Genomic DNA, 18,889 nt, shown 5'->3' with positions numbered 1-18,889 from the left:
ACATTACAAAATACCACAGAGATCGTCTCATTTTCATGTCAATGACTTAACCACTCTGTCACTAGTAATAATATAAAAAAGACACAGTCTTGGCTCATTTCTTTCTAGGAAAAACCTTCCAGCACAAATTAACTGTTTCTGTCAAGAAAGTGCAATAAACTATCCATTACTGAGAAAAGTGGAGAATTCTGCTGCTTAAAAAACCCCCAATTTTTATATAAAATGAGAAACCCCCTATAATCTATGTTTTCAGTTTTAAAAACAAAAAAAATAAATTTTAAAACAATTAACCATTTAATTTTCCTATTGCATGTTTTTGGGGTGTTTTCTCTTGTTGTTTTTGTAATTCTTTAAAGAAGTCTTTTTCTCTTTTGAGCTGGTAACATATGAAGTTACTTCTATGAATCTTTTTCCCGTTTTCATCAATTTTGCAAAGAAATACTATATGTAGCTCCTTTACTTTCTTCATCTCCTATAACATTGGAAAACAAAGGTTTAATCAAAGCAAATGTTCATGGTGATTCATATTAAGTTATGAGAAAAACTAGTCGTCACGCCACGGATGCCCATGCATGCGGCCAAAATTTCAGATGTTATAATATTTAGATAATGAACGGAAACTGATGATGACGGAATGACAGAATGACGGAAGGACGGAACAAGGTAACACTATATGCCCCTGGCAGGGGCATAAAAAGTCACTACAATGTATAATATTTTTTTCAATTTATAATATAAACCTTATATTTAAGGACATTTTCAGGAGTTTTTATATAGACTTTTATTATATTCATGTAAATGAAATATTAAGAAATATTGATAAAATAAATGCGTATTGTCATTTTACTATGGTCAATAGAGCTCAAGGACAACGTCCCTGGTTACAAAGCCAGTGCATTGTTAAGTAATGTATTCTACATGCTTCAAATGTGAAAATGTCAAAATCAATACACTGCGGACAGGCATTCTTAAGCAATTAAGGGGAAAAGCTTTTAAGTCAAGGTCCATGTGACCTTGACTTTTGACCCAGTGACCTCAAAATCAATAAGGGTCACCTTATGGTCATGACCAATCTCCATGCCAAATATGAAGACTGTCAGTCAAAGGAATCTTAAGTTAATGGGCAGACAATCTTTTTGAAGTCCAAGTCCATGTGACCTTGACCTTTGACCCAGTAACCTTAAAATCAATAGGGGTCTCCTACTTATTATGACTAACCTCAATGCCAAATATGAAGACTGTGGGTCAAAGGAATCTTAAGTTATTGGGCGACAAGCCTTTTAAGTCAAGGCCCCTGTGACCTTGACCTTTGACCTAGTGACCTCAAAATCATTAGGGGTCACCTACTCATCATGACTAACCTCCATGCCAAAAATGAAGACTGTGGGTCAAAGGAATCTTAAGTTATTGAGCGGACAAGCTGTTTTTAGTCAAGGCCCCTGTGACTTTGACCTTTGACGCACTGACCTCAAAATCAAAAGGGGTCATCTACTCATCATGACTAACCTCCATGCCAAATATCAAGACTGTGGCTTAAAGGAATCTTAAGTTATTTGGCGAACAAGCTTTTTGAAGTCAACGCCCCTGTGACCTTGACCTTTGACCTGGTGACCTCAAAATCAATAGGGGTCATCTACTCATCATGACTAACCTCCATGCCAAATATAAAGACTGTGGATCAAAGGAATCTTAAGTTATTTGGCAGACAAGCTTTTTGAAGTCAAGGCCCCTGTGACCTTGACCTTTGACCTGGTGACCTCAAAATCAATAGGGGTCATCTACTCATCATGACTAACCTCCATGTTAAATATGAGGACAGTTGGTCAAAGGAATCTTAAGTTATTGGGCTGACAAGCTTTTTGAAGTCAAGGCCCCTGTGACCTTGACCTTTGACCTGGTGTCCTCAAAAGCAATAGAATTTATCTACTCATCATGAATAACCTCCATGCCAAATATGAAGACTGTGGGTCAAAGGAATCTTAAGTTATTGGGCGGACAAGAAAAAACCGACGGCCGGCCAGACGGACAAGCTGATTCCAGTATACCCCCCTTACAACTTTGTTGTGCGGGGGTATAATAATATATTTTTTGATACAAAAGTACATTTAAAATCATCTCAGTTAAATATTGTATCACATGTTCAAGTGTTGTGTCCAATTAAAACAGTTTTTAAGTCAACAGATGAAGTTGAATACTATCCGATGTGAATGATTACTACACTAACAAGAACATGTTTGCTTAACACAAATGCCCCTAGCCGAGATTCTTGTCAGTAACAATATTTTCAAAATTGTTTACCCATTCACTACAATGCAAGACAAAGTGACAGTAGGGACATAAGCCTTACTCCGACATGTTTTGATGTGGTACACATATTAAAATCCTTTGATGTATGACAAAGTTACAGTCTGGACACGTATGTGTATCTTCAAACTCTTCTTGATAGAATGTGTACCTTCAAACTGTAAGTGTGACCTTGATCTTGGAGGTAGGGACAGAAGTCTTGGACAGCACACATCGTCTTGATGTGGTAGACATACATTATACATGCTTGGTGATTTAAAAGTCCTTCCATGCATGACAAAGTTAAAGTCCCGACACGAATGTGTGTACGTTCAAACTCCAATTGTGAGAATAAAACCTTCAAACTATAAGTGTGACCATGACCTTTGAAGTAGAGACATGGGTCTTACGATACAATATGCAATTCATCATCATGATGTGGTAGACATCTGTGCCAGGTTATTATAAAATCTTTCAATGCATTACATAGTTACAGTCAGAAACAAATGCTGTATAAGTGGGGACGCACAGAAAGTGCAAGTTTAATATGCAGGCTGTCCAGCACCTTCTGTCAAAAAATTAGGGCAAATTTTAGGGCAATTTTTAAGAAATTTTAGGGTAAATGAAAGAAATTTTTGGGCTAAAATTTGGAATTTTATAACTAAATTAATGCCTCAAAAGACCATAATATGGGCTAAACTTTGTATATTTGACACAAAAGTAACTCACAAATAATGCTCTAGTTTGGTGATAGCAAAGGTGTTACCAGTGTTCCATAGTCACCAGTGAATAAATGGATTCACTGGTCAACTGCCTTTAAAAAGAGCTGAAAAACTACATTAAAACATAACTAGAATGAAAACATTTTCAAAGTTATAAGTATCCCTGAACAACCAATATTCAATAAGTTAAGCTATGATTAGCCAGTAAAAAATGAAAGGGGAAATTATGCTTTAAATCTATTTTAGCTATAAATGCATTTCTTATCAACATTTATTCATTTTAAGGTTGGTACATTTTCAACAAAAGTTGATCTTTCTTAAAAAAACAAGAACTATCGGAGGACAGTAAGGCTCGACTATTCAGAAAAGTTGTCACAAGGGTGTTTTATTGAGTATAATAATGCTTACCTATTAATACATAAAATTGACAAAAAAGGTACAAAGGCTTGTTATTAAAATGTTTTATCAAGTAAATCACTGCTTTATTATTATGAATGCATAAAATTGTCCCAAAAAAGGCACACACCCTTCAGTAGTTATGGAAATAACAGCTTACAAGCAAAACTTTACCATGAATTTCTAAGTTGAAAAAGGGGAGAACAATCAGCCTAAATGCAAGATAGAATTATGGATCTTGGTCAGTGACCTACAATTATGACCCTAAATGTATATGTGAAGTTTTAAATAAATATCTTTAATAGTTATTGATATATGGTAAACTTGCATGTAAACATTAACCAAGAGACTAAGTAGAAAAGGGGAGATAAATCAGCCTCAATGCAAGGCAGAGTTATGGAACTTGGTCAGTGACATACAATTATGACCCTTCATGCATATGTGAACTTTCAAATCAAAATCTTTGATAGTTATTGAGATATGTAAAACTTACATGTAAACCTTAACCAAGAGACTAAGTAAAAAAGGGGGAGATAAATCAGCCTAAATACATGACACAGATATGAGTGCTGTTCAGTGATCATTATTTATGACCACAAACATACAAATGAAGTTTCAAGTTTGTATCTTTAATAGTTTCAGAGATATGCAAAACTTGCACGTTAAACTTTACCAAGAAAAGGAGATTATTTTTAGTACAAAAGGGAGCATATTCAGTCAAAATACATGGCAGAGTAATGAATCTTTAGACGTGACCTTCAATTATGACCCTAAGTACATGTGTAAAGTTTCAAGTAATTATCTTTTAAGACCTTTAACCTTTAACCAAAATTTCTAAGTTTCAAAGGGGCAAATAATTCTGCAAAAATTTCAGGCAGAGTTATGCAACTTGTCAATCTGATGTACATTGTTACTATAAATAAGTATTGTAAGTTTCAACTGAATATCTCAAGCAATAATTGAGATATTTGACTTTACAAAAAATTTTAACCAACATTTCTAATTTAAAAAGGGGCATAATTCTGTAAATATTGTAGGCACAGATATGCAACTTGTCAATCTGATGTTCATTGTTACTATAAATAAGTATTGTAGTTTCAATTGAATATCTCAAGCAACAATTGAGATATTTGACTTTACAAAAAACTTTAACCAACATTTCTAGTTTAAAAAGGGGCATAGTTCTGTAAAAATTGTAGGCACAGTTATGCAACTTGTCAATCTCATGTTCATTGTTACTATAAATAAGTATTGTAAGTTTCAAATGAATATCTCAAGCAATGATTGAGATATTTGACTTTACAAAAAACTTTAACCAACATTTCTAATTTAACAAGAGCTGTCGGTAGGACAGCACGCTCGACTATTCTAAGTGCTTGATAGTAAAAGAGCCTTGATAATGTTTAATTTTTTAAGTTCACAAAAGGGCTAATTTTTTTTTATAAATTCATGTTATAGGCCTTAGAGAGAGTCTAACTATACACTATTGGCTTGACTATTCGGAAGGTAATGTCACGAGGGTGTTTTATTGAGTATAATAATACTAATTACCTATGAATACATAAATTTGACAGAAAAGGTACAAAGGCTTGTTATTAAGATGTTTTATCAAGTAAATAACTGCTTTATTATTATGAATGCATAAAATTGTCCCAAAAAAGGCACAAACCCTTCAGTTGTTATTGAGATAACAGCTTACAAGCAAAACTTTACCATGAATTTCTAAGTTGAAAAAGGGGAGAAAAATCAGCCTAAATGCAAGATAGAATTATGGATCTTTGTCAGTGACCTACAATTATGACCCTTAATGCATATGTGAAGTTTTAAATAAATATCTTTAATAGTTATTGAGATATGTAAAACTTGCATGTAAACATTAACCAAGAGACTAAGTAGAAAAGGGGATATGAATCAGCCTTAAGATAGAGTTATGGAACTTGGTCAGTGACATACAATTATGACCCTCCAATTATGACCCTAAGTGTATGTGTAAAGTTTCAAGTAAATATATTTGAAGACCTTTAACCTTTAACCAAAATTTCTAAGTTTCAAAGGGGCAAATAATTCTGCAAATATTGCAGGCAGAGTTATGCAATTTTGCAAACTGATGTACATTGTTCCTATAAAAAAGTTTTTTAAATTTCAATTGAATATCTCAAGCAATAATTGAGATATTTGACTTTACAAAAAACTTTAACCAAAATTTCTAAGTTAAAAAGGGGCATAATTCTGTCAATATTGTCGGCAGAGTTATTCAACTTGTCAATCTGATGTAGCTTGTGACATAAATAAGTATTGTAAGTTTCAATTGAATATCTCAAGCAATAATTGAGATATTTGACTTTACAAAAAACTTTAACCAAAATTTCTAAGTTAAAAAGGGGCATAATTCTGTCAATATTGTCGGCAGAGTTATTCAACTTGTCAATCTGATGTAGCTTGTTACTATAAATAAGTATTGTAAGTTTCAATTGAATATCTCAAGTAATAATTGAGATATTTGACTTTACAAAAAACTTTAACCAAAATTTCTAAGTTAAAAAGGGGCATAATTCTGTCAATATTGTAGGCAGAGTTATCCAACTTGTCAATCTGATGTAGCTTGTTACTATAAATAAGTATTGTAAGTTTCAATTGAATATCTCAAGTAATAATTGAGATATTTGACTTTACAAAAAACTTTAACCAACGCAGACGCGGACGCCGACGCGGACGCCGGGGCGACTACAATAGCTCTCATATTCTTCGAATAGTCGAGCTAAAAATGGGCATAATTCTGTAAATATTGTAGGCACAGTTATGCAACTTGTCAATCTGATGTACATTGTTACTATAAATAAGTATTGTAAGTTTCAATTGAATATCTCAAGCAATAATTGAGATATTTGACTTTACAAAAAACCTTTAACCAACGCCGACGCAGATGCCAAAGCGACTACAATAGCTCTCCATATTCTTCGAATAGTCTAGCTAATAAAACAATATGACCCACTTAACATGTAACATGCTTAAGTCATTCCCAGGAATATTTAAACTTAAATTCAAACAGCAGGGTATACACCTATGAAGAATTTGTTCAAAATAAATCAGGCTACTAAAAATTGTAGAAAATTTCACAATAGTGTCAGTTTTTTTTTCAATGATTTTCAACAGTTTTTTTTCCAGATTTTAACAAGAGCACCGCTAGGCGGAGCATTATATGCCCGAAAGTGTTTTTTTTTAGTAAGGATGAAGCATTTGTAATACATGGGAATTCGCTGTTCATCCTATAAAATTTTACAGCTGTAGGTTGATTAATACTTAAGTTATTAATAATGACCATAACCTTTGACCTTGTGACCCCTAAATCAATAGGGGTCTTCTACCTTATATGGACAATCATCCTAAGAAGTTTGAATATTGTGGGCCAATTGGAACTTTAATTATGCTCTAGAAACTGTTTTCAGTATTAAGGTAAAAGTGACTTTGACCTTGTGACCCCAAAATCAATAGGGGTCTTCTACCCAATATGGACAATCATCCTATGAAGTTTGAATATTGTGGGCCAAATGGAACTTACATTATGCTCCGGAAACTGCTTTTGGTTTTAAGGTAATTGTGACCTTGACCTTTGACCTAGTGACCCCAAAATCAATAGGGGGTCTTTTGCCCAATATGGACAATCAACCTATGAAGTTTGAATATTGTGGGCAAAATGGAACTTAAGTTATGCTCCAGAAACTGTGTTCAGTTTTAAGGATTTAGTGACCTTGACCCATGACCTTTTGACCCCAAAATCAATAGTGGTCTTCTACCTAATATGGACAATCATCCTATGAAGTTTGAACACTGTGGGCCAAATGGAACTTAAGTTATGCTCCGGAAACTGTTTCCAGTATCAAGGTAATAGTGACCTTGACCTTTCACCTTGTGACCCCAAAATCAATAGGGGTCTTCTACCCAATATGGACAATCATCCTATGAAGTTTATACACTGTGGGTCAATTGGAACTTAAGTTATGCTCCGGAAACTGTTTTCAGTATCAAGGTTATAGTGACCTTGACCTTTGACCTTGTGACCCCAAAATCAATAGGGGTCTTCTACCCAATATGGACAATCATCCTATGAAGTTTGAACACTGTGGGTCAATTGGAACTTAAGTTATGCTCCGGAAACTGTTTTCAGTATCAAGGTAATAGTGACCTTGACCTTGTGACCCCAAAATCAATAGGGGTCTTCTACCCAATATGGACAATCATCCTATGAAGTTTGAACATTGTGGGTCGAATGGAACTTAAGTTATGCTCCGGAAACTGTTTTCAGTTTTAAGGTCATAGTGACCTTGACCTTTGACCTTTTGACCCCAAAATCAATAGGGGTCTTCTACCCACTATGGACAATCATCCTATGAAGTTTGAACATTGTGGGTCAATTGGAACTTAAGTTATGCTCCGGAAACTGTTTTCAGTATCAAGGTAATAGCGACCTTGACCTTTGACCTTGTGACCCCAAAATCAATAGGGGTCTTCTACCTTATATGGACAATCATCCTATGAAGTTTGAACATTGTGGGTCGAATGGAGCTTAAGTTATGCTCCGGAAACTGTTTTTAGTTTTAAGGTCATAGTGACCTTGACCTTTGACCCCAAAATCAATAGGGGTCTTCTACCCAATATGGACAATCATCCTATGAAGTTTGAACATTGTGGGCCAAATGGAACTTAAGTTATGCTCCGGAAACCAAATTGCTAACAGACGGACGGACGTACGGACGGACGTTCTCACAGGACAGTAATTATGTGGCTACTCTATTGTTCTCTCTATTGTTCTTTTTAAACACGCAAAAGAAAATAGCCACATAAAAGCATTACAGAATGAATGACATCAAAGAGAACCTATTGTCCCTCTAGCCACATAATTACTCTCCTGTGAGTGCGGACAGACGGACAGACGGACGGACGGACGGACGGACAGACGGACGCCAGGGGGTATAACATAATATGCCCTTTCGGGCATATAAAAAAAACCTTACACTATATGTTATAAAAAATATATTCAGTACATGTTAATGTGTACAAAAAGGGCAGCTGAATGTGTCACTTCTTAGTAAGCTAATTGGGTAGCAAAATGGTTAAAGCATCCAATCATTACAGCCAGTTTACCTTACCCACTTTATAATTAGCAAATATGGAAACTTGTCTAGATCTGTCAGCTGGCATCACTTATATTACAAAAGATCTGTTCTACAGTCATCACTTGAAAATAACTTTATTATAAATTAAGATTTTATTAATAAGGACCCCTACATAAAGTCTGATAAAATTTAGTGCTACATCATGTAAATAGTTGCTTTACTGAGGTAAATGGTAAAACTCGGTAGCCAATAAAAATGTAGCTTCCTTGAAAAAATATTTATCACAATTTTAAACAGGTGACTATTTTGATATAGTTATGCCGTACAATTTTCATTGTTCCATTTAAAACAAACAATTTCTTATTGTTTTACTGATAACATTTGACATAATCAAGCATAGCATTTCTGCAGGAGTTGAAGTAAATACAACATGTGACTTTATGCAATTTAGTCAGACATGACATCAGCTCCACTGACTGTGTTGAATTAAAGTTGTGATTGAAACATGGTTGTTTCGCGATATGTTTATTACAAAAGATAAAAAAATAGGAATTTAATTGAAAAAATAGGGCATTTTTAGGAATTCCCTTTGAAATTTTTATTTTTTTATGAATTTTTGGCAAACTGAAAAAAATTAGGATTTTTTTAGGAATTTTAGGGACGCTGGACAGCCTGAATATGCCAACCTTCGGGGGCATATAAAGTTAACCAAGAAATTCACATAACAAAAAATCTAAGATGAAAAAGTGTCATAACTTTGCATGAAATGATTTTTGGATTATCTGCCCTTTTGAAATGGCAAAATGGTTAACCAAAGCGCACTCCAACAAGAGGGTCATGATACTATCTCTTTGGAGCTAAAGAAGTCCAAATTCAAAATCAGGCCCATGATAATTTATATTACTTTACTACAAGGTTTTGTTTTATGCCAATTGTCTAAGGTCTTGTCAATTGATGGGGCCATTTTTTGTCCACAATAGCATTTTTTTCACTTTTGTAGAAGATTATTAGGCAATCTCAGATATCTTGGCTCCACGGCATATAGTGACAGTGAAGATTGTTAATAGGTTCACCTAAGTAAAGTCTATGTAAATAAATGGTTAACCTGAGGGAAGGATCATTTCTGACCTCTGGGTCATGATTTATAATGATTTATATCACTTGACCTGAAATATATATTAAGCTCTCAGCATGATCGTTTCTGAAAATCTTTTCAAAAATATCATTAATTTTTTAAAGCCAGATTTTAGCTTCTGTGATCTATATGTATCAAACTCGAATATATATGATTTTTCAAGGGGTACACTGTGAACAATGCTAATCCGGCCATTTTGGAAAACAATATTATTAAGATAAATATTAAATATTAATTTCATTCCTTGGTAAAATCAAATACCCCTAGAGTAAAACCAATTTGACCCTAAGTCTTTGATCTTAACAAACTTCCTATTTCTAAAGGTACTACAGACACTGCTTAATACCACATAACTAAGCTGTAAACCAATACACTTCTGGAGAAAATAATTTTACAAATTAAGGAGTATACTAAGATAATACATTTCTATATATTTTTAATTTTCGTTGGCCAATTAGGCATGGTCCGCAAACCATTTGGTAAAGCTGTAGCAAAATCAAATTAAAATTTGTATTAAAAGACAGACAATGAAATTCATAAACCCTTAAACTTCACACATTATCAACTTGTCTTCAGAAAAGCTAAAAAGGGTCAAAGCTAAGTAGAGGCATTTATGTTTCCTAGGCTGCCTATACATGTACCTCTTTGTCTTGCTTCATAGCATTATCAATGTTCACAATATGATCATCAAATGTGTCCAACGATGTGCCTTCCTCATGAATGTCATCAGGCAGATTTTCTAAGTATTTCACAATGTCAACTTTGGCTACAGTTATATAATCTTTATAGGCCATCTGAAAAAGTTCAAAGTGACAACATAATATTACAACACTTATAATGGCATTGGATATTTATAATATCAAAACACTCAATTTATCAAAGATCTTTGTCAATGACAACCAATAAATAATTCCTAGTCAGTTTAATAAAAATCTGTTCAGCATTGTAACAGGAGCTGATCAGATCAATAATAATTATAACTATCTTTTTTTACAGTTCCACTAAAATTTCTTTTCTTTATAGTTTCATCAAAATCTGTGCAGATATTCAGCCAATGTAATCTTGACCTTTTGCCAGCTGATGTGAAAAAATATCCAGGATAAACTACTGGTCATGACAAACTTCTGCATTAAACTGTATGTGAAGCTTTCTCTAGATAATGGTCTGACAATTAAGCTTTACGAGTGTCAGGTAAAACAGTTTAAACCCCTGCACCCAATTGTATAAACGTTGGTTAACTTTAACCACTGGGTTAAATCCTTGGTTAGGTTAACTTTTGAGTTAAACAATTGTATAAAATTTTGGTTAAATTTAACCAGCGTAAATTTCTTTACGTAAATTAACATTAATATCTTCATTCTATATGTACTCAAACAGAAATACATTTTCTTTTTACAATTTCATGTCCATTTCTTTTATTATTATTATTTTGAATTAAAATTAAACTGCTTTGACTCTAACAATACTTCTTATTTATATAATGTAAACAATGAAAGTAAATATTTATGATTGAACTCAGATGAATGAAAGCAATATCATATTTATTAAATGATTTATTCAGACTTTCAATGTAGATGAGAATATTTTACAAAATGATAATAATTTAACAATAGATAGAACTCTAGAAAACATATTTGGACACTTTTTAATTTTCAACCAGTTATAGACTATGCACTTATAAAGTATATATAACTTATTGTTTATGGTAACAGTCATATACTATTCATTACTCATACATTATGTACATATATTGAAACCCTGGTTTACCGAGGCTATTTCAATGACATATTGCCTATTCCTAAAGGTACTGGACTAGTATAATGTTGGCCAGTGACAGGTTCCAATCATTCATTAAGTGTTAAGTATTTTTACTAACAAGATACATGTATAAGTAATACATATATAAGATGTAAGAATTCCTAAACATAATATTGTAGGGTATTAAATAAAAATAATACAAAATTGAAGTAGAGGTAAATTAAAAATCACTTTTGATTGCTCATAAATTAATTATGGTAAATTCAAGATGACTATTGTTTCTTTTTTTTCATAATTATTGATCATTTAGTTTCTCCTCTGTTTAGTAAATTTTTTTTTTTTGGGGGGGGGGGGGAGGCAGGGTGTGATTGTTTTTATTTGTGGGGGCAGGTTAATAAGCAAGAACTAGACCTTTATTCTATTATTTATTTTGCTATAATATGGTAAACTTTCAGTAAAGCTCTTCTATCATGAAACATAGCTTTGGCAAAAATGCAACAAGATTTCCCAAAGGTGACTGATATGGTATTTAGTAACTGAAACAGAAGTTTCATATATTATATAGTGAAACTACAGAGAGTAGTTTGGGGCAAAAATTGCATCTGCTGTTATACAAAATATTTTGGGTTCGAACGTTTTAGGTATGAATCTGATAGAAAATATATGCGTCAATACTTCTGAATCGAGTGGTTCTTGTATGAAATTAGTTACATTCTAACCATTTTCTGTCCCAGTTGAGGGATGAATTTGTTTTATTACATTATGTCAGCGAATATTAGCTCATTTGCAGTACGTTTTAATTTGTAAACAAAGCCCTTGGTAACCAGGCGGTCTCCCTAATTACCGACATGAACCGTCAGAAGTAAAAATGGAAAAATACGAATAAATTTCACTACTTTATCATTTAATAATCACAATTCCTAATATTTTTACATGAAAAACATAATAAATTCGTTCTGAACCCTGTTTATAGGCAAATATCTATACCGACAATATTTGTGGTATACTTGATTTAAATTTACAGTAATTCCCTTGACACCAGTTCCAATGTCATAAACAAGTTCATCCTATGTAAAAGTTATATTTTGTACAATTTTTTAATGATGATATGTAATTAGTGTGGTGACAATAAACATCTGAATTGAAAATTTGAACCGATTTTAACTCTACTATCAAAATTTTCGATTGTAATAAAGATGGAAGCGTAAACCATGTGTCAATTCTGACATATTCCGCTAAATTAACATAACCGGATATAGAATTTATTGCATGCCAGGATTTAAGTATTGGTTAGTTTAACCAGCGGTTAATTTTAACCATTTTGGTTTGTTAACCTTTTGGTTATCTCGGTTTATAAAAGTGACTAACCAGATTGGTTAGTTAACCAAAGTTGGTTAAATTTAACCCATGGTTAGCGTTTAACCCAGGGTTAATTTAACCAACATTTATACAATTGGGTGCTGGTGATTTTGACCTTTGAATGACAGATTTCACTATCAACAGTAGTGATGTTCTGATTGTCGCAAGTCGCCGATAATCAGTTACTGTTATGTAAAACGACAATAATCGATTCACAAAAATTTGTTCCACGACGTTGTCGATATGTTTAAAGTATCAAAGGGAATTATTTCTGGCGGTAATTTTCTTTTAGGAACATCTCGCCGATCGCAAAAAATCACTCAGATACAATTTGGAGTTGAAAAGGATCAATAAGTGATGTAAATAATAGTATTATAATGTGACGTGAATGGTATTAATTGACATCCATTGAAAAATAAAATCTTTTTCGTAAAAAAATATGACTATATAAAACTGTGTTGAAAAGTGCTAAATGAAGTTCATGTTACTAAATATAATCAAGTGCCTTGGTTAGAAATGTTACTTCCCTATTTCTTTCTAACGCAACTTTATTCGATGATCGATTGGGACAAATTTCATCCGATTTCCATCACTAATCAACAGGGATAATCTACAAGTCATAATAAACCTCTACACAAAATTCTCTGACATAGGTTTATTCTCTTTTTATTGGTTAGACAAATTTTTTGTGGTCAAGGTCACAACTAAACTTGACCTTTGACCAAGTGGTTCCAATACCATCTATGTCTTATCATGGCAAACTTTCATGCCAAATCTTAGGAATGTATGTCTCAGGGTTAATTCATAATTGGTAGGAAAGGTTTTTTCTTTAGTGCAACAACAAGTATCCTTGACCTTTCACTGACTGACCATTTTTCTAGTCATGAGCAACCTCCAAACATAATCTTAGGACTGTATGTCTCTCTTTCCTTTTTGGTCAAACACACTTTAGATACACACAGATAGATACCTTGACTCTTGACACACTGACCCTTAAAAGGGGTTATCTTCTAGTCATGACTAACCTCTATACCAAATGTAAAGACTGTCAAACAAATTGTACTCTAAATATTTGTTGGACAGGCATTTTGACCTTTGACCCCAAAATCAAATAGGTGTCATCTACTATATCAAGGCAAACCTCTTCTCTAAACCTAAGTACTGTTGGTCTAGGAGTTCTCTAGTTATTGGTGGGATAAGATTTTAGTGGTCAAACCACTGTGACTTGACCAGTGATTGACTAATCACCAAAGCAGTTGGGTCATCTAGTAGCCCTGACAAACCTCAACACCAACTGTGTTCACTATATATTAGTCAGAACAGCTGTTTGTGGTCAAGGCTACTACAACCTTGACTGGCCCTAATGTCAAAAGGGGTCATGTACTAGTAATGATGTCAATACAAAATATCAGTTTTATAAAGGATGTTACAATTATGTTTTATGTTTATCATGATCTAACTGCTGGAAGCAAAAATAATGGCTCTTGTTTGCCAATATTGTACATTACCAAGATACACATACATTATAACAGTCTGAAAAGAATCAATCATCACTGTAGCTAGAGTTAAGATATTCAAGTTAAGTCTGCAAAGTAAATGTCCATTAAACAAGTTATGTTCACAACTTCATAAAACCAATGAAGTGAAAGTAAAAAGTAAAATAAGACTTACCGTGACATGATCACTTTTTTCCAAGTATTTTAAAATGGGATCCACACTTTGGCCGTTGGGTAGAAATTTTCCAACCATACCATTATAAATTTCAGCCTCTGCCCTTAATGTGACCAAAAGCTCTCGTTTAGCATTCCATGCAGTCATCAATTGGTCCAGTGTAGTTATTTTATCTCTTTGACGAATTTTCTCAACCTCGATACAAATCATGCCATATAACTCTGTTGTATCTAATTTTGGCTCATCTCCAATGGATTTATCAAGCTCCATTTTCTCTGAAATAAAAATTCACTTCAAGTATCAAATATACAAATCCATTTAGATATTATTAAAACATAGAGCTAAAGGAAATTTACATCAAAATAATTGTTTCCAACAAATAACCAGGCCCAATGTTAAGAGAAAAATCTTGATCAGGATCAAAGATACTGATTTTATATCATACCTTTTTGAAACTAAAATGAATTGTTAAGTTTGCTAAAATTGAATGGTTCATAAACAAAATACTGATTAGCAAAGACAACCATATTTTGGGATAAAATGGACAAGCAAACAGAATAAATAAATCAAGAGCCACACATCATGTTTTCTTATTTCTAAATCACAAACACTAACAGAATAATATTGTAAGAAATAATTCTGTCAGAATATATCATTTCCTTGTACAAAACATAACTGAAATTTCATTGTTAGCTAAGATCATTTACAGATCAAGGTCATACTTATATTACTCAAAATGTCAGTGTTGTTATAAGTGCTGTTTTGTCAAAGTATGAATCAAATCTTTCCATTACAACTAATAGCAAAATTATGGCAATTTAAGCAAAATATAAAACCTGACCATGACAGTCAAGGTCACTTTGAGGTCAAGGCCATATTTGAATAATACAACATGTCAGTTTTGAATTAAATGTTTTATCCAAAATTGAATCAAAACTGTAAATACATGATACATTGTAAATACATCATAATTAGACAAAATTCAATAATCTCAGCTTGACGTCAGTTATTTTTAAATCAAAGTCTTATTTTTACTTTTTCTACATTTCTGTTAGCCTTATTTTATACCTTTAATGTCATGGTCAAATAAAAGTCATGGTCAAGTTCAATTAAATTCTCATAAATGTTGGGTCCCAAGGATTGTTATGCCTAAGCATGAAGAGTCCTGAGTCCATTCATCACTTTCAAATTTATTGCAGATTATAGCCAAAAAACAGTGAAATATTGAAAATTTGACCTTCAAGGTCAAATTTAGTTTGATATCCTTGTGTTCAAGTATGGAGACAATCATTTCATAAATATATCAAAGTGTCAAGCTTGAAGAAAAGCCTTCAAGGGGAATATAATTTATAGATTTGGCAGGAAACTGTCCAAGTGTGACTTTGAGCTTGCATAAAGCTGGTATGGGGCCTGCAAATCTACTAGTTCAGGTGGACATTTGACATGTGGTAAAGGATTTATAGAGGTGACATGCAATTTGTACAGAGTGATTTCAGTACTGTCTTCCCATATCTTTGTGATTGAAACTGGTATATTAAGTAGGCAAAAATAATCATTTAGCCTGTTTATGAGATACAATTGGGAAAGCAATAACTCATACACCTCCTAACATAAGCTTATACAGGCTCAATATAACAACAATTACAAAAGTACAAAAACTCTGAGGAAATAACTGAACCTAAAATAGCAAAACATAGTTACTGTATATATATGTATATAGAGATATAGGCAATATGCATTAGGCAGATATAAGATCAAAACTTGGTTAAAACCTACCTACAAATTTCTCGAACAACAACTTTTGTAATTCCTGTAACTCTGTGAACATACGCTGTGAAATCATATGATACCTAATTTTCTCACCTAACTTCAAGGTAAACTTTAAATCCACTTTGAAATTTACAACATATCCTATCTTGGCATCCAATTTACTAACATTGTAAGAATTCATAACAGGGTCGTATTGCTCCATTTTAGGGTGTTGATCCAGATGCTTTCCTACATAACCAATCAGTTTTTCAATAGTTATAAAATCCCCTTTAATTTTGCACTGATAACAGCTCTCAATCAAACACTTGGCACCCAGAGCTTCTCTTGTAAGGCACTGAATAAGATACTTTCTAAACAGGCTACCACCTTGTTGCACCACCGAAAATTGATCTGGACGGCAGGCATTAATTTGTACAATCCTTACATTTTTACTAAGAGTAAAACATGGAAGCTTTTCATTTTGACTTGTATCCCCAGATGAAGTTGGTATTGATTTATTCTCTTTAGTAGGTAAAATTACAGGCCCAGCACAACAATCTAGAAATACTATTGTTCTCTTTGACTCCACGGCTGATTCACATCCATATAAAATCTCTGATATAACCTCTTGAAAATCTTCAGCAGAAAGATATTGTTCTTCATTCTGAATGCCAGTCTCTCCTTCTTTGCTATGAACAAGTTGAAATCCCCCCTCATCTGGCTTATAATGACCGGAATAATAAACAAGCAGAGTTTGAACACCTTTAATACCTTTTAAAACTTCTTTAGATGTTTTTAATTTTTCTAACATGTTATCTGGTTTTCCTTTCTCTTCTGGACAAACTGTTTGCATATTACTAGTGCTGAAAATGTAAAAAAAGTGTGTGTCTTTAAGACATGTTAAGTTCAATTTCATAGGATTTTCCCAATAATAGCTTCAGTTAACTCTACCTGTTAGCTCTATAGGGAATACACTGGATTTGTAATCAAGGGTTTTACTGGGTTAATTCTCAAGTGAGGACAATAGGAAGTAGGTCATGTGAAGATGAATTGGTAATGACTTGTTTGTAAGTCAGGAAAATAGGTTAGGTGGATTGATAGCTGATCAAAATGAGTTCAAATAGGCATAGAAACCAAACTAACATTTACAAAGAGCTTCATTGCAAATAATTGATGTTTTGAAACTCGACAAAAGACTTCCTTAGTTGGTTGATTTTAACTCAAGCACTCAAACAACAAATAACACAACATAATGGAACAGTTTTTACAAAGTCAAGGGCAATAACTCTAGAAATACTGGAAAATCCACAAGCGAAACCCCAGGTACACAACTACACATGTTGACCAACATTCCTGTTAAGTTTCATGACTCTAGAAAAAATACTTTTTGAGATACGCACGACACCATTTGAAAATTGCGAATTTTCACTAAGTTAAGGGCAATAACTCTAAACAAGAGGGCCATGATGGCCCTGAAGTCGCTCACCTGTATATAGCCCCCCCGCAGGACCGATTTTAACCCAAGGGCTTTTATTTGAACAAACTTGGTAGACACCCATAAGAAGATGTTTCATGCTAAACATCTAAGCTCTAGCTATTTGGGTTTCTTAAAAGAAGATTTTTTAAGTTTTAACTATACATATATAGTTAATAAATGACACCCCTGGGGCGGGGCCAGTTTTGACCCAAGGGCTTTTATTTGATCAAACTTTGTAGACACTTACTAGAAGATGTTTCATGCTAAATATCTAAACTCTAGCTATTTGGTTTTTTTCAAAGAAGATTTTTAAGTTTTTGCTATACACATATAAGGAAAATCAATGACCCCCAGGGCGGGCCAATTTTGACCCCAGGACTTTTATTTGAACATACTTGGTAGACACCCATTAGAACATGTTTCGTGCTAAATATCTTAGCTCTAGTTCTTTGAGTTCTTTAAAAGAAGATTTTTTAAGTTTTTACTATATGCATATAAGGAAAATCAATGACCCCCTGGGGCGGGCCAATTTTGACCCCGGGGCTTTTATTTGAACAAACTTGGTAGACACTCATTAGAAGATGTTTCATGCTAAATATCTTAGCTCTAGCTCTTTGGGTTCTTTAAAAGAAGATTTTTTAAGTTTTTACTATATGCATATAGGGAAAATCATTGACCCCCTGGGGCGGGGCCAATTTTGACCCCGGGGCTTTTATTTGAACAAACTTGGTAGACATTCACTAGCAGATGTTTCATGCCAAATATCTAAGCTCTAGCTCATTGGGTTTCTTAAAAGAAGATTTTTTAAGTTTTTACTATACACATATAGTTAATAAATGACACCCCTGGGGCGGGGCCAGTTTTTACCCAAGGGCTTTTATTTGAACAAACTTTGTAGACACTTACTAGAAGATGTTTCATGCTTAATATCTAAACTCTAGCTATTTGGGTTTTTTCAAAGAAGATTTTTTAAGTTTTTGCTATACACATATAAGGAAAATCAATGACCCCCGGGGCGGGGCCAATTTTGACCCCAGGGCTTTTATTTGAACATACTTGGTAGACACCCATTAGAACATGTTTCATGCTAAATATCTTAGCTCTAGCTCTTTGAGTTCTTTAAAAGAAGATTTTTTAAGTTTTTACTATATGCATATAAGGAAAATCAATGACCCCCTGGGGCGGGGCCAATTTTGACCCCGGGGCTTTTATTTGAACAAACTTG

The 18,889-nt window shown here is 33.4% G+C and overlaps 1 protein-coding gene across 1 annotated transcript in view; it reads right to left on the bottom strand.

Moving 5' to 3' along the window:
• Positions 1–286: 286 nt before the first annotated feature.
• The window catches only part of LOC132715356 (uncharacterized), a 47,934-nt gene continuing 29,331 nt past the window's right edge, over positions 287–18,889 (bottom strand). The window contains exons 7-10 of the mRNA XM_060698347.1: positions 16,215–17,050; positions 14,439–14,713; positions 10,292–10,444; positions 287–472 (exon numbers count right to left, since the gene is read on the bottom strand). Of these exons, the coding sequence (XP_060554330.1) occupies positions 287–472; positions 10,292–10,444; positions 14,439–14,713; positions 16,215–17,050 (1,450 nt within the window). The remainder of the gene's footprint in view (positions 473–10,291; positions 10,445–14,438; positions 14,714–16,214; positions 17,051–18,889) is intronic.

Source organism: Ruditapes philippinarum, unplaced genomic scaffold (genome assembly GCF_026571515.1).
Source record: "Ruditapes philippinarum isolate M1 unplaced genomic scaffold, ASM2657151v2 ctg1665_1_1_1_1, whole genome shotgun sequence".
Classification (NCBI taxonomy): domain Eukaryota; kingdom Metazoa; phylum Mollusca; class Bivalvia; order Venerida; family Veneridae; genus Ruditapes; species Ruditapes philippinarum.
The sequence above is the reverse complement of the archived record's forward strand: the minus strand, read 5'-3'. Positions and strand labels throughout refer to the sequence as shown.